At 40.0% G+C, this 22982-nt stretch overlaps 1 protein-coding gene across 1 annotated transcript; it reads left to right on the top strand.

Annotated features, from left to right (window-relative positions):
* The first annotated feature begins 862 nt into the window (after positions 1 to 862).
* Positions 863 to 19305, top strand: MXRA5 (matrix remodeling associated 5). The gene is made up of 7 exons (XM_051772795.1): positions 863 to 972; positions 2531 to 2746; positions 5100 to 5229; positions 5553 to 5943; positions 8538 to 13496; positions 14158 to 15058; positions 16610 to 19305. Exons 2-7 carry the CDS (start codon positions 2559 to 2561, stop codon positions 18519 to 18521), a joined length of 8481 nt encoding a protein of 2826 aa, XP_051628755.1. The 5' UTR covers positions 863 to 972; positions 2531 to 2558; the 3' UTR covers positions 18522 to 19305.
* Positions 19306 to 22982: the final 3677 nt, after the last annotated feature.

The raw sequence follows: 22982 nt of genomic DNA on the forward strand, positions 1-22982 counted from the left end.
GAGGTCCCGGAGCGACGCGCTGGGCTCCCGCCGGGGCTGAGGGATTGCGGCGCCCCGACTTGCGGCGGCGGCGGGGGACACCCAGAGAAGGCGAGGCTCGAACCCAAGAGCAGCCAGTAAAAAACAGCCCCCGGCGGTGCCTGCCCGGCTGCCGCGCATCGCTTATGCTTGTTCGGGGGACTCAGTCACGGCGGCGGATCCCGCAGGATGACGGGCTATGAGGAGTCCTAAAGCGGCGTCGGGGCGGGCCGCCGCGGGCAGCGATGAGCCTCGGCGGGCCGGTGCCGGAGGGGAGGCCGGGGACCAGGTGAGCGCCGGCCCCGCGCCACCGGACGCCCGCAGCCCACTGGAGCATCGGGCGGCGCCTGCCCGGACCGCCGCGCCCGGCCGCAGGTAAGGGGCAGCGCACGGCCGGTCGGGGTGCCCTGGGGTGGGTTTCGGGGTTCCCCCGCAGGACTGCGGAGGAGCGGCGGAGCGGGTGGGCTGCGGGGCCGCCCGGCTGGCGGCGGTCGGGCGTCCCGCGGGCCGTGCCGCCGTGTGTCGGCGCCCGCCCTCAGCCCGTCCGCTCCCGTCGCCCGGCCCGGCAGGGACATTCTTCCCTAATGGGAAGCATCTGTCCTCCGGTACGGCAGAAAGGAACACGGAGGCAGGGGGGAGTGCGGCTCCCCCGTATCCCCCTCCCCACAGCCCGGCTGGCGCACGACTGGCCAGCGCCTCCACGCCCCCAGGAGCCCGGGGGCCCCGCCCCGTGGCTAGCTACGCCCCCGATGGGCGGGGCCGCAGCCTATTGGCTGGAACGCGGCGCCTGGAGGTGGAGGCAGCCAATGGCGGGGGCGCGGGCGGGGCGCTCGAGAGCGCCCCCTGGTGTCGGGGCGGGTGGGGCAGCCGGTCCGCGCTCACTGCCGGACCCCGGAGCGGCGGCGCTGAGGGGCTGCTCTCGGCAGCCCTGGTGTGTTACGCGGACAAAGCATGGTGAGTCCCTCTGGTCAGCCTTCCTCCAGCCCCTCACAAGTCAGTGCAGCTTCCTTTTCACCTAAGTGCACACGTCCTGTAAGGGACCCCTCTGAAAAGGAATTGAAACGGGTAGGCTGCTTTTTGAGGGACTTTCCATTAAGGACAACATAAGGAAAACAGCACCTGAAAATTCTTGAACAAATTAAAAGCTATTTGTCTTGTAAAGAATGCTAAACGTCTCATTAACTTGACCACAGATATCTGGAAAACCTCTTCATCCCAGTGAGCCTCTCCTTTGAACTGTAATGATTTGCACATGATGGTCTTAAGATAAATATGTGCATCTCGTTGCTCACAGATCTGAGAAATTCTGACTTTTATGCTAAAAGCAAATAACTAATGGAGCTATTAATAGCTGGTAGAAGTGAGTACCTTTCTGTCGTTGTCACAGTGTTGTAAAAAGGCAGGAATATTAAATTTTTGTTGCTTGTAGCAGCCTGTATTCTTGTATGGCTGTAATCTGAAAAACTTTAAAATTCTTCTGGTGGTAGAAATAAGAATAGGGATGTTTCAGACTCCTTTCTGCAAAATTATGGTGCTTAACCTGTAATAAGACATTACATAAGTTATTTTCAAAAATTACTAGTGCTCGAGGTTTGTAACAGTTAGGTTTTCTTGTCTGTTATTTGCACACTGCCTCTTTAAATGACTCCATGGGATTTCAACACACAGTTCCAAAAACCTGAACCTGAGTTCAAGATACATAGTCAAGATACAGTTATAAATATAAACTTTTCCTGAGGTCTGTGCTTTCACTTTTAGATAAATTGTCCAATTTTATCAGTTCTGATCATTCATAATTCCTGTTTGGTTAAGATTGCAATCTAAGAGTACATCCAACATCACACAGTAATGCACGACAAAGGATGACAGAGTCTCGATCTACGACCAACGAATTCTTTCTTTCATTTTCTTTCTCAATGATACCATTTCCCACATATATATTATGAATGAAATTCATTCAGCCACATTTTATCCTGCCGAAAGTTAGTAGCCTGCCTAAAGATTAGGCAGCTAGGCTAGGTGAGTTTGCCACGTAGGGACTTCATGAAGCTCAGTTGTACTATTTCTAGTTATCTGATCAGGTAGATAACTGATATTATTCATCTTCAAGTGAATATGTGTTTGTTTTTTTTTTCTTTCAATGACTGTAGAGGGAGCCACAGCAGTTTGCTTGGGCTAGATACTTCCCTTAAATTTTTCTAGTTTTTAGGTGAGATGGGTACTATCATTGGTGTACAGAATAAGCCTACGAAATTTATTACCATAGGAAGACAGCTTAACTTTGCTAGAATAGGTATTTAGTGGAAGTGATTTATGGAGGAAGAGTTATCGCTGAAGTAGAAAGGGACATGGAAGAAAGAAAACCCGTTTCTAACTGATCTTGGCCTTGATTGTCTACAGACCTTCTGGACAAGGCAGGTCATTGCTAGGTATATAAAACTTTTTAAAGAGATTTTAAAAAAAATCATTGTTTCTTCTCTCTTGTCTTCTCCCCGACCCCGGAACAACCCAGGAGGAGCCAGGCAAGGGGAGGCGACAAGATGGGGTATCGGGTGGCAGCTGGAGCTCTGTCCATGGTGCTGCTGCTGGGGCTGGGGCTGCCACCGGGCACCCTGGGCTGCCCCCAACCCTGCGCCTGCTACCTGCCCACCGAGGTCCACTGCACCTTCCGCTCCCTGGCAGCTGTGCCGGCACGGATCGCTAAACATGTGGAAAGAATCAACTTCGGGTTTGTATGGCAGCTTGGAGCAAACAGTTTTATGTTCTTGGTGTGGAAGCCCGGAGTGCTTTGCACACATGTGGCGAATCGGGATCTCTGCGTGTATTTTTTATGTAGAGTTGCAGAGATGGGTAGGGACTTGCTGGCATGCTGAATTTCAGATGCTACAGTTGCCGGCATGGAGAGAGTTTTAACTTAGCCTTTATGTTTCAAACAAAAGTTACTATTCATTTCAAATAAATATTTATACCATGGTGTGAATTCTTTTTTTGGCAAATAGGACTTTTAGTCTTTTACAGTGTATAAAATATATTGAATTAAACCTACTATGGGATTTCTGCTAAATGCTGAATTTTATACTCGATGTAAAAAAACACAGTAGGAGTAAAATTCTATAATGTAGCCAGGTTGCATATATACTACAATGAGATATATAGCATATCTTATATGAATACAGTAAAAACAAAGCTATTCCGTTGCCTTTGGATTTGTGGGTTTGTTGCTGTGGTTTTTTTTTTCAAGGAACTAAATGAGATATAAGCAGACACTAATGTTTTGGGGAGAGATTCATTTTCCTCTGCCAGGGTATTGCCAACTCACATCTGTCAGATTTTGAGACAAGAAGGCAGGGACAGGTGGTAGGTGTCATACATCAAAAGTACTGTGTAGGGTCATTTTGTGACATGAAATGGTGCAGAAGTCACAGTCCTCTTCTGCTTGTTACCAGGGCTACCCTACAGCAGTGTGAACTCACCCTGACAACCTCAAGTCCTATAAGCTGCAACTGATCATGCAGTGACTGACAGTAGGGACCTTGAGGTTTTTTTGCTTCTCCATAGTTAAAATTTCTATCTACCAACATTTTATCCACCTAAAGCCTAATTTTAGTTTCAAAATGCTCTTGTGCTCAGTAAGTCTATATTAGAGCAATATGTAGTTTAATGCCATTTTTGAGTAAAATATGCTTCCCTCTTCCCCCATATTAAACCCCACACATATCTACAGGCAACTCTCCTCCATACATCAACATTCTATGGTAAATTTTAACCCTAAATTACTTTTGAAAATGGGATGTAGGCTTGTAAGTTACGAAGGTGTTTGGTGGGCTGTAAGTGCATTATTTGATACTGGTAGCATCAAAGCCCTTTCCTGTCCTTGTATTTCATCACTACAAATGAAACTTTCTGAGTTGTGTCCTTTCCCAGGAAGAAACAGTCTTAACTGACTGTTGTAGCACTTGTTCCATTCTGAAAGAGAGCTTTTACCATATTTCTGTTTTCAGTGCTATATATTTAGGCGGTGAAGATTATTTTTCTAATAATTTAGAAATAATTTAGAAAAAAAATTTTATTTAGATGAGTTCATACTTTTTAGAAGTTCTGATTTTGAAATAAGGAATTTTAATAGGATGCTTGCTATATGCCTAGTTAATCTGCAGAAGGACTAAAAATATCAGAACGGTAGTCTAAATTTTTAGCAGATTAGGAATCTTTAGATAGATAACATGATGAGGAACCAAAAGTATTTCCTCCATATTTCCTCCAATTTGTCACTGTCTCTTACCTTACCTTCTAGAAAATATTAAAAAATTGAAGAAATCTTTAAAATTCTGTCCTTAGTTTAGAGACTTCATGCCCAGATTAGATAATATGTTACATATATACATAAGAAAAACACAAATGTAGAGCTGGGCCACCAAACCTAACGCTTCCACATTGGCAAATCCTGATTTGCTTGTCCAAAGTGAAATTAAATTATTTTCAAAAAGTAGATTTTCTGTATTCCTTATCTAAGAGGAGTCTCTAGACTCAAATTATATAATTGGAAGGTCAGTTCCTAGATCTTATGTGATAATTGGTGTAACCAATGACATGTTGTAACAGTAAGTGAAGCAGGATGTGACTTGCTGCTTCTTCTGCTATTTGGGAGATATCCGTTTTTAATGTTCACTCTCCAAATCCTTATTCATTTATTGTTAGATGCTGCTTTGGCAACACTGCAGCCTGTCTAGTTTACCAGGCTCCATAGCATCATGTTTTGGCTACAGGCCACTAACCTATTACCATTCCATAAACTGAGCTGCATGGAAAAACATACAACTATTAGAACTAAAATGCCTATTTATTACTTTCACTCCTAAATTATGGCTAAAGTGCCACAAATTGAGTTAAAAGATATCTTAATGTAAACATGAACTAAGTATACTTGGCCTTGTAAAAATCTTGCAATAACTTCTGCCCCCTTGAAAATGCATTAAGGTGCCTCCAACTTTTCCTGAAAGTTAGGTTATTCTAATTTTACATTTGCAGTCTGTGACAGTCAGTGTATAAAATGTAACTGCACATGTGATTTTTTTTTCCAGGTTTAACAGTATCCAGTCTATATACGAAAACTCCTTTGCAGGACTTACAAAATTGGAATTGCTCATGATACATGGAAATGACATTCAAAATATACCTAATGGTGCTTTGAAAGATCTCGTATCTCTACAGGTAATGCTTAGGTCTTCCTAAATTTAAAAAAATCTACCTTCTGTGAATAACAGAAAACAAAAATAAATGTATTTTATAGTGCCTTTTTAGGATTAAGATACCATTTTCCCCCAAAACACATGAGAGATCTATAACTATACCTATGTAATACTTGATAATGCCAACTAACGCTCAGTTTTATTCTACCTCTTTGACCAGCATATCATTTTTCAGTGGTGCAAAAGATTCAAATGTGGGAGTAAAATTTGTGCTTGATTACTTGCTATCTTGTTTGGATTTAGATTAAAAAAAAATTAATCTCTGGTTCCTTTTTTTTCTTTTAGGTTTTCAAAATTAGTTACAATAAATTGAAAGCCATAACTGGCCAAACTCTCCAAGGACTTTCAAGCTTAATGAGACTGCACATGGACCACAACAGAATTGAGTTTATTCATCCAAATGCTTTTAATGGATTAACTTCTCTGAGACTGGTCCATTTAGAAGGAAATTTGCTCCAGCAGCTTCACCCCAACACCTTTTCAACTTTTATGGTCCTTGATTATTTCAAACTGTCAACAGTAAGACATCTCTACCTATCTGAAAATGCTCTTAGGACCTTGCCTGCAGGGATGTTTCAAGGCATGCCGCTGCTGGAAAATCTTTACCTTCATGGGAATCCATGGGCCTGTGACTGCAGTTTAAAGTGGCTTCTTGAATGGAATGAAGTTTCTGGAGGTAGGACCAAAAGCTACTGATGTTTATTGAACTCATATTGTTGGATTTTATTTTTCCTGTTCTGCGTGTGGATGGTTTTGTTATTTCCTGAGTATTACTAACACCATCATGTCTATCTGCAGTATTACTTTCTGTTAATGTTCAGTAAATGCATATATTTAAAAAACAGCGTAAAAAGAAGGCAGCTGTGTGTCACTAGCTAAAAATATGTATTCAACACCAAAGAAGTTAGCCATTACATTTGGAATGGCAAAAGTGGTAATGAAGTTTATAATTAGAAGGAGGAAATAGATATAACCTTTTACTGTGGTCGTTTGCACAGCAGTGCACTTTAGACCAAGGGCTGGCAATTGTCCTCAACTAACAAAACTCTAATGGAAGGTGGTAACATTGGATTTGAATGTGTTTATCTAAGGAAGGAATGGAATTCAGTTAACAAATTCCTGGTTAAGTCTTCTAACCTGGATGCTATTAGCATTAAGGTTGTTATGTAGTATGCATCCTTCACACCTATCTGTGTTTCTTCATTGACTACAAATTCCTTTTATGATGGAGCAAATCTATTTTAAGTATTTTCAAGTATTTACAATCTATTTAAGTATTTTAAATCCTGCAATTTTTTTTCATAAAAGAACTAGTCTATCTTCATTCAGACTTCAATAGGAGACAAATATCACACTGCTTAGGCTGGAACACTTCTGGTCATGTGCAGAAGCAAACAAAGACAGTTTTGTAATGCCTCTTTATCATGAATACACTAAATGAGGGGGACTTTGAGCATCAGTTTTCACTTTGGGCATCTCAGTTCAGCAGTGTCCCATAGCTAAGTGCTTACTGTAGTAGGCCAGAGGGAGTGGTGTTACACCGGAGCTGCTGCTAAAATAATGAGGGAATTGGCATTTAATTGTAACTGAAGATGTCTCAAATAAGTGATGGAGTCACAATGTTTACATAATGATTTGTAGCATGTATGGTGAATTATGCTGGGTCTTGTCATCTTAGAATATGTAACTCATTGCAATTTTGCACTTAGCTGTAGGACAGTACTTTTAAGGGTGTTTTGGACAATACTTTTAAGTCTGTGTGTGATACTTGAATGAGTAATACAAATGTTCCTGCCTGAACTGATACTTGAGGCATCTAACTTTGATATTTTATTTCACTAGCTTACATACTCTCCTTGATCCAAATCATGTATGTGTAATAAGTGTGCTTAAGTTGCTCTGCAAGTTATAACAATGAAATATTAGATGAACTTTCCTTCCTTGTGCAGTGTTGGCTTGTTAGCATTTTTATTACACTAAAACAGTAGTGATTACTGGAAGGATGAAGGATTTATCCATTCCGTTTTCATGTATGACAGATTTTGTATCTTTATATAACCATAACATTAACTGCTTTGGGAATAATAATACAGAAAGAATTATTAAAGTTCTTCAGACCAATGTGGCCACTGCCAAGTTGATTGTGGGCCAGTTTTTCCTTATCGTTGAAACATCCTATTTAAATCTACATGCAATAAACTTGTTCATTTAAATACTCCATTTGTAAGAACTTTTCAAGAAAATTGATTTGTCAGACTAGCAAAGCATATACTTTTCAATTAAAAAACTATATGAAAATTTGCCATGCGTTTCCCTTTCTCCTGGCATTTTGCCTTATAACAACCAGTATATTGTTCATTCATTCAAAGATCCCTCATTCCTCAGAATGATACTTATTCCTAGAATAACTGGAATACATTTAATTTGCAATATGTTTCCAAACTAAATACGTAAGGTGGCATTTGACTTTCTAGTGAGCAGAACAATGTAATAAAAATATGACTTTTACTTTGCAGACAAGAGTCTCTCTGGCATTGACAGAAGAGAGGAGTCAAGGCTATAATTTCCTAGTTTAGCTTTCCTTCTCTGATTAGGCTTTTTGTATCATTACAGAGTTTAGAGTTATTTCAGAAGTCAGGGAATAAGTGGCACTTGGTTTGGTTTTTCTTGCTGCTGATAAATAGCTTGTACATTCAAGAACTAGTCAGCCCATTTCAGTAGCTACAGTAGAATGTTTTGTGTATTACCAATACTGTTGTTAATTAATAGAGAAAAATAAAAAGCTTCCTGGGTTATTTAGTGAGAACTCCAGCACTTCTCAAGTAAATGCTGCATTTTTGAAAGCTGAAAGGACCCACTCCTCTTCACATTAGATCCACAAGTTAGGTGGTTAGGCTGTCATTGTACAGGTGCAGACTTTTTGACGCAGAGTAGTTTTTTACAGACTTATAAAATGTTGCTATGCACACCTCAGTTTCTAGGCATTTCATTCGGAGGGAGTGAATCTGAGTTTCAGAAGGATGGAGTACTCAATCCTCTCATTAAAGTCAGAAGAAATCATGGTCAGATTGAGAATCAGGTGCCCAATCACCTGTAAAACTAAGACTTACCATTCTAAAAGTTTTGCTTTATGTGTCATATGACATAATGCATTCCTCATGAAGTTCATTTCACACTTTTGAGAGTTCTCTAATTTTAGAACAGAGTTTTTCAGCTTATTTATCTTTTATTTCCTGTTTTATTTTCTTTCTTCCTTTTTTTTTCTTGCAGGTGTTTTAAAATGCAAAAAGGACAAAGCCTATGAAGGAGGACAGCTCTGTCCTAAGTGCAGCAGCCCAAAACAACTGCAGAAAGAAGATATTCAAAACTTGAAGGATATTTCCTGTAGGAAGCCTGTCATTCAGTCCTCACTGAGGCAAAATAGCAGCACTCAACCTGAAGAAGATGGTGACAGTTACGAGCTCCCTCTGGAAGAACTTCAGTCCTCTCCGTGGAACATTGCGCTAAATATGACTGATGAGCATGGCAATATAGTCCACCTGAACTGTGAAATCAAAAAACCAACAGGTTCTACCAAAATTCAGTGGAATCAAATCCAGACTCAGGAGATAGATATAAATGCTACAATATCACTGGATTTTGAATGTCCCATGAATCGAGAAAACTATGAAAAACTATGGAAGCTTATAGCTTATTACAGTGAAGTACCTGTCAAGTTAGAGAGGGAAATTATGCTCAGAAAGGAGCCTAAAATAAGCTATCAGTACAAGCAAGGCTCAGATTATGATGCTCTTTACTACACAGGTGTAAAAGCTCAAATAATGGCTGAGCCTTCCTGGGTTATGCAACCTCTTATAAATATCCAATTAAATCGGCGCCAGAGTACAGGGAAAAAAGTGGTGCTATCTTTTTTTACTGTGTTTTCTCAGACAATTCATACCAAAAACACCAGGCAACAGAGAAACTGGGTGATGATAGAGCAAAACCAGAGCACAAGGGCAGCACAGAGTGCGGTAGAAGGGTCAGAGTGTCAGATGAGCTGCAATGTGAAAGCTTCTGAGAGCCCCTCCATTCAGTGGCTCTTTCCAGATGGAACTAAACTACAGGCACCATTTAATCAGAAAGACAGTAGGTTTTCCATTCTCAGTAGCGGCCAACTAATCATGAAAGCAGTGAGTTACACTGATGGAGGTGTGTACCACTGCATCGCCCAAGTGAGAGATGATGTGGACATAATGGCTTACAGACTTCTAGTGCAGCCTCCAGCTATTCAGGCAGCTGATTCAGATGTAGTGAGAGTTGAAAAAAATGTTGGAGAGCCAATAGTTTTACCATGCAATGCAGTTGCCAGCCCAGACCCACAGTTGAGTTGGATTCTTCCAAACAGTCAGGTACTCAATGATTTATCAAACTCCTCAAAAGGCTATATGCTGCATAATGGTACTTTATTTATTCCAAGAAGCCATGTCAGTGATAGTGGCCATTACAGATGTGTGGCTGTCAATGTGCAGGGGTCAGATCAATTTGTTGTAAGGGTCACAGTAAATAAAATGGTGTCTGACAGGTCATTTAAACGAATAAAACTAAAAAAGCGCCCAGGCTCAAAGCGTTTGTCAAAAACAAGAGGGCAGGTCGTAGAGGATGGAGAGGGATCAGGGGCAGGGGGGGTGGAGAACTTCCTACGAAGAAAGAACCACCTAAAAGACTGGGAAATACCTTTTAAACAAAAAAGTGACCAGGTACCAGAGGGTCAAATTAAAAAGGGGAAGAAAGGCAGAAGGAAAATGAAAATCTGGAAAAGTACGGACAGAACCCAAAACAGTAACATTGCAGAAGGTCGGAGAGTATTTGAATCTCGAAGGAGAATTAATGTGGCAAGCAAGCAGATTAATCCACAGCATTGGGCTGACATTTTGGCAAAGGTCCGTGGGAAGAATCTTCCTAGAACAACAACAGCTACAACCATTTCTGTAACAACTGCACTGCCGTCAATCATGCAGAACACTACTCCAGTCCCTCATCCGGCAGCCAGCCCTCCACCTTCAGAGACAGCAGCGGATGTGGTAGACTCTTCTGCTGATGCATCACCTGTGGGTGAAGATGAGCCATTTTCAGTCACTGTTTCACACAACACAGAAGCATTTTCAGTCCAGTCCATATTAATGAGGTCAGAAACTGAACCATTCTCCAACCACAGGGCTTTAGAAACATCTACAAGTATAGACACTGTAGGAATTGCTGTATCAGGTCCATATTTGACTCCTGTCTCTGCAACTTTGCAACCCCATGGCAAGCAGCATCTTGATGTCAGGACTGATGATTCAGCTGTATTCAAAGAAAATATCCATGCTTTCACTGAAGAACCTCTAACCAGACAAATTGTGACAAACATTCCCAATATTCAGAGCAGTTCATTCACAGTGGAAAATGCCGATAGAACTTCTGTATCTGAAGAAAATTCTGCTTTTGCTGAGCTACCACTTGATGCTACTCTCCTAGCTGAATCTCAGACTGTGGATCTTCACAGAGTCTTGGAGACAAGCATGAAGTTAAATGAAGTGGACCCAATGAGTGTTGACACCATAATTTTAACACCACCTCAGTTGGACAAGATCAGCCTAACAGATTCTCTGGGTACTACTACCATTTCTTCATCTGCTTCACCATTTGTTACAGAGGAGAGCAATGACTCAAGATACCAGCACAAAGAAACATCCACAGCTCAGATGAAAATGGTGGACTTGAGTACAAGTTTTCCTGCTTTCACATCCATCAGGGTCCAGAGCAAGGAAGAACCCGAGACCCACAGGAATACAGTGACTCAAGAAAGCATGTCCAGCAGTTATGCAGACAATTCTCAGGCACAAGAACATAGAAGCCTGGCTACTTCAAAACCAGATCTGGGGGTCATTTTGCATAGTGCTAATGTTCTTCATAAAACAGCAGAGAGGATAAAAACTTCTGCTTCCATCAGTAGACTGACCACTGTGGCCACCACAACAGTTCCATATAGAAAGACCACGCCTTCACTTATTACTCAGCATGGTAGAAAACGGCCTTATGGGAGAAGGAGGCTGAGGCTAAACAGAATCCGGCAAAGACCAAGGCCTTTGCCCCCTGTTGTTTTAACCACTGAGGCAATGCCTGTCATTCCAAGGACACCTGAAGTTGAAGCTGTGACTAGAACTTCTTCCACAACTCTTGAAAGTCCTGATCTTAAAAACAACGAGGAGCATATGGAATCCACTCCTTCATTAGTTCTTGATCTGGCTGAGAAAATGCCCAAAATCAGAGACATGGTTACAACTTCCTCCTTTAGGGCTACTGCTTCTCCACCTGAAGCTAAAAATGTGACACACCCTACTACTCCTGAAACCTTGGCACTTCCAGTGACTGCACCCATCACAATTTTAACATCATATATTGTACATGATGCACTTCCCACAAAAGAGTCAAGTGTACCTCTTGTACCAGAGCAAAGTGAAGTGCCAGCATACCACTCATTAGACAATGTATCTGAGGAGAAGGACATGAAAGCAGATTCTGAAACTATGGATAGTAAGGCAGAACAATCAAGCACAACTTCTGCACATAGGAACAGCTTGATACTATCTACAAAATCTAAATCTCAGGAAGAACCTATACTGTTTGACTCAGAAGTTGTGGTTGATGAAACGACTGCTGGAACGTTCCAGCTGATACATCCCACTATGACTGACTTAAATATTCCTGTTGGCACAGTCAAAGTTTTTAAGGACCTCTCAGTTTCAAAGGAGCCATGGAAGCCCACAGAAACACCAGCAAAAACTGAGCCATCTCAGCAACATGAGATAATTACTTTGTCTTCCTCCTACAGCACTGCAGAAACTCAGACTTTTCCAGTTATAGAGACAAAGAAATCCATTACTTTTAAGGCTGGGACAAAGCCATCTACCTTGGATAAAAAGGAAGCTGTGTCACATATGTTTCATCATTTGCAGACAACTGAAAAGCCTCCAATTACATCCACTGCCTTTATTCCGTTTATAAAACTTGCTACTCTTCCTCCTTCCATTTCAAGCACTTCACATCCTTCTCTTCATTACACCACCAAGGATACTAATGCCTTCAATCAAGAAAGGTTCCCAGAAAAAAACCAAGTTGGAGCAGGTGGTGACAAAATGGTGATAAACTCAAGACAGAGTGTTCACCCTACTCCTTCCTCTAACCAAAACAGGATTAGCATACAGTCAAAAGAGGATCAGTTCAAAGAGTTATATAGTAGCAAGTCAAACAACAGTTTACTGCTAAATCCAAATCTTCCCTATCCACCTGCTGGAATGATACCAAGCTTAAACCAAAGACTGCCTGTTGTGCCTCCAAAGCACATTCCAGTAAGAGGCACAGTGAAGCTTCCTGTAACACAGGGTCCGTTTCGCTATTTTATAACACATCAGCCTCTTCACTACACAAACAAACCAGAGATAACAGCATACGCAGCACATACTATCCAAGACAAGAAAACTTTTGCCTCTCAGAGAGAAACAACTACCCCAACACAAGCCTCTCCATTTCACAAAACAAATCCATTCACTGAAAGCACATTCATCAGTCAGGGTCAGAACAGATACAATATTAATTCAAGATTTTTTGGAAATAACTATGTTCCAGATAACAGAGGCACAGCAGGGAGACTACCAAGTCAAGGGACCCCCTATTATCCCAATTCCAGAATACCATTCCTTTTCAACAGAACAAGGATATTCCCTCACTTAAGTATGCACCCTAAACCAGAGGTCCCTAGTGAACTTGTCCCAAAAGACACAAATGAGAAGAAGATCACTCAGGTCTTCCCTACTGGGATTACAGTGCAGAAAGCTAGAGCTATGCCATTGCCTCCAATGCCACATGCAACAAGGACCACATTACCACCAGTGATCTTAAAGATTACCCCTCCAGTCTTTCCCCCTCAGCGCACAAAACCACAGATATCCACTACAGATCATCCTTTAAAAAATGTCCATCATCGTCATCAAAAATTTCCATCTGTGCCTTATGTGGGAGGCATTTTACCACAGAATTCGACTGTAATTCAGTCTTCCACTAATTTCAGGATACATGGAGAAAGACCTAAGATTATCACAAAAGGCTCTCAGAGCATATCCATCCTTGCTGAAACAGATACTTTTATCCCTTGTGATGCAGTTGGTGAACCCAAGCCTTTTATTACTTGGACAAAAGTATCTACAGGTAAGACAGAGAGAAATGTGTTTTTCCACATGGTTTGTAAGGCTACAAATACTTGGTTATTGCATAGAAATTCAGCGTGATCATAGGAGTAGTTCAAAACACTGAAGAATACCTTCTGTCACTTTTAGTCATTATAGATAAAATGTGACTAATTGCAATTAATCATTACAGGTAATAATAACTTTGCAGTATTTCTTGTAGTAAAAGAAAACTACTACCATTTAATGAGTTCATTTTTTGAAGAGTAATTTTTGGCTATGAATAGCAGCCAACTTTGATTAGTCACAGCAGTTGGAATTTATGATGGCAACACTTGTGAGTATGAGTTTGTTAACACTGCTCCCTTAAGTAATGTTGTGTGTGTCATCTTCATGTGCAAAAGGAAAAGTTACATAAAGATTTAAGAGGAATCCTAAAGCATAAAGCCTTAAAATTCTCATGCTGTCAGTGTTTGCAAGTTAGTATGGTTAGTTCTATAACAGAAACAAAGACTAGTTTGAGCTATGGAGAGTGTCTGAAGATGTCATGTCCCTCTCTAAAGTTGTAATTGGTGTTGAGTAAACCTAAAGTATCCCTGGGAAACATAAGACTTTTTCATTGCAAGAGTGTACATCTTAAACAATTTGACTTTCTATTTCTTTCCTTCTTCTCACCTTTCCAGGAGCTGCAATGACAGCCAACACCAGGTTACAAAGGTTTGAAGTCTGGAAAAATGGTACCCTCCTTATCCGAAACGCTCAACTTCAGGATCGTGGGCAGTATTTGTGCACAGCTCAGAACCTGCATGGCATAGATAAAATGATTGTTGTGCTCACAGTTGTAGCCCACCAGCCCAAAATTTTACTCTCCCGCTATCGAGATGTCACGGTCTACTTTGGAGAGACCATAGCAATGGAATGTCAGGCTAGTGGGACTCCAAGCCCACATATTTCATGGGTTTTCCCAGATAGGAAGATTTTGCAGACAGTCACCACCACAGAGAGCAGGATAATGCTTAATGAAAATCGAACCTTGACTATCAAGCAAGCAACTTTTTCGGATCGAGGAGTTTACAAATGCATAGCAAGCAATGCTGCAGGAGCTGACAGCATTGCAGTGAGGCTGCACATTGCAGCCTTACCCCCCATCATCCAGCAGGAAAAGCAAGAGAACATTTCCTTGCCCCTTGGTAGCAGTATCAACATCCACTGCACTGCCAAAGCAGCACCTTCTCCCAACATCCGCTGGGTGGTCTTTGATGGCACACAAATCCGGCCTTCTCAGTTTGTCAATGGGAATTTATTTGTTTTTCCCAATGGAACTCTGTATGTTCGCAATGTGTCCCCCAAGGACAGTGGGATCTACGAGTGCATTGCTGCTAACATGGTGGGAGCTGCCAGGAGAACAGTACAGCTTCATGTGAAGAAGCATGCATCTAATGCTAAGATCACTGGGACCTCTCCTCAGAGAACAGATGTAACGTATGGCAGCATCCTGCATCTGGACTGTAGTGCTTCTGGTGACCCGTGGCCACGGATATTATGGAGGTTGCCTTCCAAAAGGATGATTGATTCCCTACACAGGTAAATTACTATTTGAGGTGTCGCAGCTTAATCACACTGTAGATGAACTTAGACAAAATCCCACTCATATATGTGCAAGTTTCATTCTTTACTTCTGTGGGTTTTGAATGAGGCACCCAATCCTTAAGAAAGAATTTGAAATTTTATCAGAAAATAGTCATGTCATGTCTTAGCATAATTTTCTTGAAAGCAGTATTACCCTTAAAAAGTTAGCTTCAAGTGTTTAGGATAAGCTACCACTATCTTTTACAGCCACTTGTAAATGCAGTAAAAAGTCCAATGGCAAAAGATATAGAACTTGTGTACTGCTTGTTCCAATGCTCTTAGTCTGTATAGAGTTGCACAGGTGCCTGATTTTTCCTGGGAGAAATAGGATCAATGAAATTTATTTCTTGTGCAAATCATTATACATAGTAAATACAGGGCAAATAAATCAACTTATAATTATTTAAATAGGCAGAATCATTTTAACATCATTGTATAAACAATTGTTACCTCGCAGTAAGGTCTGTGCAAGCCTGGTTGTATATAAATGCCTAAAACAATACCTTCTCCAATGTTTGCAATATCAAGTAAAATATCATTGCTACAAGCTTACGATAACCATTCTAAGACTTGGCTGAAAACACAGTTTCTGCTCTATAAATTATTCATAACTCATTCCTTGAGCACTATAAACAGATGAGAAATGCACTGCATTTTAAATGCATAATTGTGAACAACTTTCTTCACAGCTGAATGTAGTCATAATTTTTTCACATTGACAGAAAATATATTTTGGTAGCCTGTAGATAGCACAAAACCTGGATTTCATTTTATGCCTCATAGTGGTAGCAACAAAATAATGTGGTTTTATTTCATTTTCCCTCATGATCTTTATGTGGGCTGTTTTTCAAATACAGGAGATCTTCTTTAGGGGGAGAAAACTGTGGCTACTGAGGAAATTGGTTTTAACCACAATACACAGATTCCATAGTGAAGTGGAAAGGAATAATAGCTTTTTTAGCATCTTGGAAATTTTTTTTCTTTGTTTCAAGTCTTAGCAACATTTTGCTTCTTTGCCACTCCTCTATAAAGGTTTAATATGTTACACCCGATGCCAGAGGAAGTTCCTCATCTTGATTTGTTTTTAGCATAGGACCCAAGTGCCAGACTGCATAGTTATGCTTCATATAGCTTTGTGTGGATCATGTCATTCAGAGATCCCATATTTGAATGTTATAGAATACCTTACATGCAGTCAGAACAGTCAAAACTATCATAATTTGGTATCTACTGTTTGTTTAATGATCAAAAACACTATTAAAGTTATTAAATGCAACAGAATTATTTGTTTTCTACAAATGGGTAGAATTATTTTTTTCATTTTCTTTTTAGTGGTGAATGTCTTGGACATTTTGGATCATCTAATTATCTAAAAATAGCAATGCTCCTATCCTTTTATTTCAATATGTTTGAGTTGTTGATTTTTCCCTTCTGATTTCACTCAATAATTAATGCCCAAAATGTGATTTTGCAGCTCATGTTCCATTCTTTTTTCTTGCCTTACAGTACCTTGGAGACTAGAATCAAGGTATTCAGCAATGGGACTTTGGTTGTTAATTCAGTTACAGACAAAGATGCAGGAGACTATTTGTGTGTGGCCCGCAATAAGATAGGGGATGACTACGTGGTCCTCAAAGTGAATGTGATGATGAAACCAGCAAAAATAGAACATAAGAATGAGAATAACCACAAGGTCAAGTACGGAGGGGACTTGAAAGTTGACTGTGTAGCCACAGGTCTGCCAAATCCAGAGATCTCCTGGGGTCTCCCAGATGGCAGCATGATCAACACCTTCATGCAGTCAGACGACAGCGGCAGCCGGACAAAGCGATATGTGGTCTTTGATAATGGAACTCTGTATTTCAATGACGTCGGATTGAGAGAGGAAGGCGACTACACCTGCTATGCTGAGAACCAGATTGGGAGGGATGAAATGAAAGTGCGGGTCAAAGTAGTGGCTGAGCCTGCAACCATCAGGAACAAAACATACGTCACTGTTAATGTACCCTATGGCGATGTTGTCACAGTAGCATGTGAAGCCAAAGGAGAACCCACTCCCAAAGTGACCTGGCTCTCCCCAACCAACAGGCCTATTCCTGCCCTATCTGACAAATACCAGATCTATAGGGATGGCACCCTCCTCATCCAAAAGGCCCAAAGATCTGACAGTGGTAACTATACCTGTGTAGCACGAAACAGTGCTGGAGAAGATCGGAAAATCGTTTGGATCCATGTTGACGTTCAGCCTCCCAGAATCAATGGTCATCTCAGTGCAATAACGTCTGTGAGAGAGACAGCCATCAGGGACAGCCGGAAACTTATTGACTGCAAAGCTGAAGGCATCCCTGCTCCACGGGTCTTATGGGCTTTCCCAGAAGGAGTAATCTTACCAGCTCCCTACTATGGGAACAGGATCACTGTGCATCACAATGGTACATTGGACATCAGAGGGGTGAGACAGACAGACGCGGTGCAGCTCGTATGCATTGGGCGGAATGAAGGAGGGGAAGCGAGACTGCTTGTGCAGCTCCTCGTCACAGACCATTTGGAGAAACCCTCCTTCAGAGACCCTGTCAGTGAAAGGATCACTGCCATTGCTGGGCACACTATCAACCTGAACTGCTCAGTCCAGGGGAACCCCAAACCCAGCACGAGCTGGATACTTCCCAACGGCTCTGAAGTGCTGAGTGGCAGTCGCCTGAACAGATTTTACCACAAGAGGGATGGAATCTTACACATCAGCAGCCTGTCTGCTGGGGATGCTGGGACTTACCGCTGTACAGCCAGAAACCCAGGAGGTTATGTGGAACGAGTAGTCTTCCTGAAGGTGGGACTCAGGCCAGAAATTAGCAACCAGTATAACAACCTGGTGAGCATCATCAATGGAGAAACTCTGCAGCTTCATTGCATCACCCAGCCAAACCAGCGGGCGCAGATCTCCTGGACGCTCCCCAATGGGATGGTTATGGATGCCCCCCAGGCTGTGGGTCGCTTTTCCCTGATGGAGAATGGCTCATTGACGGTGCGTGAGGCTTCTGTATTTGACAGGGGCACTTACCTGTGCAAGGTGTCATCAGAGTATGGCACTTCTGTTATGACTGTGCCTGTCATTGTGATAGCCTATCCTCCCCGGATCACCAGTGAGCCAGCACCTATCATTTATGCCAGACCTGGAAATTCAGTCAAACTGAACTGCATGGCCATTGGGATTCCTAAAGCAGAAATAACATGGGAGCTTCCAGATAAATCACATCTGACAACAGGAGCTCAATCCCGTCTGTATGGAAACAAATTCCTCCATCCTCAGGGGTCATTAGTCATCCAGCAGTCCACTCAAAGAGATTCAGGCTTCTATAAATGCATTGCTAAAAATATACTGGGCAGTGATTCGAAAACAACCTACATACACATATTCTAACACTAAAACAAATGCCTTTGGCTGGATACCAGTGTTCAAGTCACTGCCAAATGAGTGCAATGAGGAAAGTACTGCTTGCAGCAAGGCCAGGAAGGCTGAGGGCAGAAAAAAAAGGAATTAATCTGCATTTCTTTTGTACTCAATATGGTAGTAAGTCCCTGCAATAAAAGGAGGCATTAGACATACTGGAACTGAGGAGACTAACAAGTTGAAAAAGGTCTTAAAATTGTTAAGACAGAGTAATGTGGTTTTTCATGCTATCCAATAGCATCTGAGGCCTAAAGTACTCTATTCCTGTCAATAGTCCAAAACTATTTCTTGTTCTAACAAGCACCTTAAAAGTACCAAAGAAGTATTAACTGTTAATAAATGAGCTGCAGTGATAGAAGTGCTTTAGTAAAACATAATTTTCTTTGAACCCTGCAGCACCTTTACATAATCTAGCCTTATAGAATATGATTACTAACCTTTCTGTTCATGCTTCTATCAGCTCTTCAAAATCAAAGACTAACTTAGCAAATGAGAGTGATCTATTTTATAAAAATACATGCAGAGGTTAGCTACCTTAACATATGAACAAACATTTGCCAGCTACTAAGGATGCTATGGTCAAATAATTCATTATATATTTTATATATATTTTTTAATCTGACTATGAGACTAGAAAGAGTAGCAATGAATTTGGTCTCATTTTATAAATTATTGGTCTTTACAAGACTCTGATACATTACTATGTTTTATAATATTAAGGTCAATATACTGTACATTTTATAATAAAAAATATTTTCCAAAGAATGTATTCACTGTGATTTTGTTTTTTGGGGTTTTTTTTTGACTAAACAGGGAACTCCAAACAGTAAGAGTATGAAGTTAGATCAAAAAAGCAGTAGTAATGTAGTGTTATACATATTTGTATTTGAACCAATTTATATTGGGTTCATTTATAAATGTTTTAGGGAAGACAAGTTAGTATAATTGTTTATCTTTCTAAAAGTGATTTATTAATAGAAACTTATGTATATTTCAGCCTATATTTATACTTTTTCTTCAGTCAAGGATGGTTTATTGGAGAATGTGCATAATTTTATGAACGTTTATCAATTGTGCTATAGAAATAGTTGCTACAAGATGCTGAATATGCCCATGTGTCGACAAACTATTCCAGTCAGAATTTTGCAAATGTTAATTTACTTTTAAACATATGGAGACTCTCAGATATTCCTGAATTCTCACGGTTTTGATTGATCATAAAACTTACACTTACGTTTTAGAATATGATGAGAATAAAAGCTTTATTTTCTCTATTGACCAAAACATGTCAGAAAATAGTAGAAAGTGTTATGCTAATATTTACATTTTGCAAAAACTGTAAGCAAAGATTTCCTTGCCCCACAAATTTATCCAGTTTAGGAAAATTGTAAGCTATTGCAAAATGTGAACTTATCATAATGGTAAACAGAACTGAGCTACTTAAAGTAAAAAGTATTTTATTAGAACATGGATGTAGAATTAAATGACAAGGACCTTGCTGAAGATACAAGGAGTATAATTTACGTGATAGAATATTTTATAAAATATTTTAGAAGTCAGGGCAGGCTAAAAATCTGTAGCTTGTGCACAAGCATTTATTAAAATTGTGGTTATGTTACTGGCCTAACTAAACAGCACTTAATTATGTCTTAGTTTCTTTTTTATGGTTTAAACTCTTGGGCTCTAAATCACCAAATCAGTGCTCAAGGGGAAGCATGTGCCTACCTTGCAGGGAGGTAGCTGCTTGTGAGAGTAGTTAATGAAGAAAGAAAAAGGAATGTAAGATTTTTAACTAGATTGCTCATGTGGTGTTTTCTAAGCTGGCTATGTTTCCTTGAATATATCAGAGATTAGATATGTCTTTAGATCCTTTTCTTAATTTTAGCACTTTTTAAAAATTTTATATTAGTTCTTGGAAAACAGTCATACAATTTTTAATAATAATACATCTTGTAGAAGAGTCTGAAGTCAGCATTTGGCAATGAAGTAGGAGTCAAGCACTTTTATTCATTTGTCTGTCCAACCTTTGCCTAGCAGTTATGTGATTTTAGAGGTATTCTTCTGTGCTGAATAACTTCTATATATTTCCATTAAGTAAATTTTTATTTTTTATGTTAAAGGAAGAAAATGGAATCCAAAATCAAACATTTGATCTTTTGAGATTAGAGAAAGCATCTGATCATGTTTCCTCAGTCCAGAATTTCCCCAGCTGTCAGCGGAAGTTTTGGAGGCTAAGAAATTGCAATCTTTGGCTCAAGAAATCTTTCAGCTCAAGAAATTTTCTTAAGTCAAGACTTGCATGCTTGCAAAATTTCATCAAAATTGGACTTAACATTTTTTTAACGTGTTATAATTTCCATTATACTTTTATGAAAACATACTTCCTTTGAGAGGCCTATAAAATATAATTTTCTTCCAAAATACAGCTTAAAAAATGTCATATGAACACTTTTTACACTCAAGCAGTGTTTGGCCATGTGTCATGTCTGTCATACTCTTTCTCTGCTGATATACCATATGAGAAGATTAAAAAAACACTAAAGCTGTAGTTGAGGAAACATAAAATAGTGAAACTCTGGTATTAAGAGAAGTACTTTGTTTAACTCATTACAAAACAAGCAGTATAAGAGCATCTGTAGAGTAACACAGTGATAAGAAGCAGCTGCTCGGAGTGTTTCTGCAACAAATCATGTAACACCAATCTAGTTACCTTCTCACAAAAGTAATTAATCCAGAATATGGAAAGAGAGAATTGGTATGGTATATCTTACTTTAGCAGGTTTCTTTTTAGATAGTCATATGGGATATTGTCATGTCCAAACAAAAGAAATGTGATTTATCTATTGTGAAGTGGGAAGATAAATGTTACAGAGAAGTCATAAGTAACTTGTTGTCAATTAGGAGAACCTGTGAACTGAGTCCAGTTTAGGTCTGGTACCTTTCCACAATTATTAGTGTCTATCAGGTATAAAGCACACACTTTGAAAATATGTGAATAATATGAGACCAGAAGATATTAAAGTACACAGGACTGAATTGCAGTTCCAAGTGATCTTTCTGAATTGGTGAAATACTTGGAAATAAAAAAATAAATTAAAAAAAAAAAAAGAAAAAAAAACCACACAACCCCCCCCCACCAATGAATACAAATGTGAATACACATAAACGGCAAACAGTAGAGAAAAAGTAGGAGTTGTACAAGTTAACATGATATTTCAAGCAAAACATTTTCACTTTGAAATCTATTCATGATGACTGTGTGAATGAACATAATGGAGATACTCTTTTTGCAGTCAGGCTCAAATACAAATAAATTGGAAAGAATCCAAGGACACGATTTAGAAAAGATAATGTGTAAGGATAAGTTGAAATAAGATGAGCTTGTTCTGCCTAAGAAAAGAAGGCTAAGTATTAAATACAACAGTTAAGAAAATGTGTGGTCCTTATAGAAACAGTGATGAGTTGTTTTTCAGGTTCACTGAGGTCAGTATGAGAAACTTACTCCAAGCAAGCTCTAGGCTAGGTACCAAGAAAACTTTGTAACTGTAAGAACAGGTGAACCATGTATCACTTTTCTTGAGAACATTTTGAAATTTCTGTCTTTGGAAGGAGTTAAAAAGAGTTTAGTCTGACAACTGTAACAGGTAGTCAACATCAATGTCCAAGAAACTGAGAAATGTTATGGTTTCTTTACAATTACATTTCTGTATTTCCTAGATTTTCCTAGGACTATGGTAGACATTGATTGTATACACTGATAAAAGACAGATTTGTGTGATAACTTTAGTCTGTGCTTGTGATTTTTATCTGTGTAATCTTCATGATAACCTATGAGAGGTTATTAACTGTTCAGTACATGACAGAAATGGACACCTGACAAATACGGGAACATGACAAATATGTGACCACAGTTTTAGGGTGGAAATCTTGTGGAGAGATTTCTAGAAGCAGCCGTGTCATAGGATCTCTTTCTCCTTCCAAGGGTCTGGTTTACTAAGGCACCTCACACCACATCATTCACAGAGTTGCACAGAACAGAAATAAAGAACTGCAAGGACTTTAGGTATTTGTTTTATGCAACCTGGCTTTTATTTATACATAGTTTTCAAGAAAGCATTCAAGAAGGCTAACACGAAAATATCCTAAAAGCTGGACAAGCATATGTATAGCTTGTGCTATCATGTCCTCTCTTTCATTGTTTGCAACCTGACCACAGTGTGTTTTGAATCATGAAATGCTGTGTGAATCCTCACAGTGAACAATTAACGCTCCATTTATCACTCCTCAAACATGTTTCCTGAAAAAGATAAGACAGAAGCCATTGCACACAGCAGAGAAGCACATGAAGTAGATCAAGGAGATTTATCATCTTGTGGTGTTAGAGATGTTACAATTTCTTGATGTATAAAGTTAAAAATTGGTTTGTTTGCC

The sequence above is a fragment of the Manacus candei genome, unplaced genomic scaffold, assembly GCF_025592945.1.
Source record: "Manacus candei isolate 608988 ecotype Guabito, Panama unplaced genomic scaffold, ASM2559294v1 h1tg000159l, whole genome shotgun sequence".
In the NCBI taxonomy this organism is placed as follows: Eukaryota; Metazoa; Chordata; class Aves; order Passeriformes; family Pipridae; genus Manacus; species Manacus candei.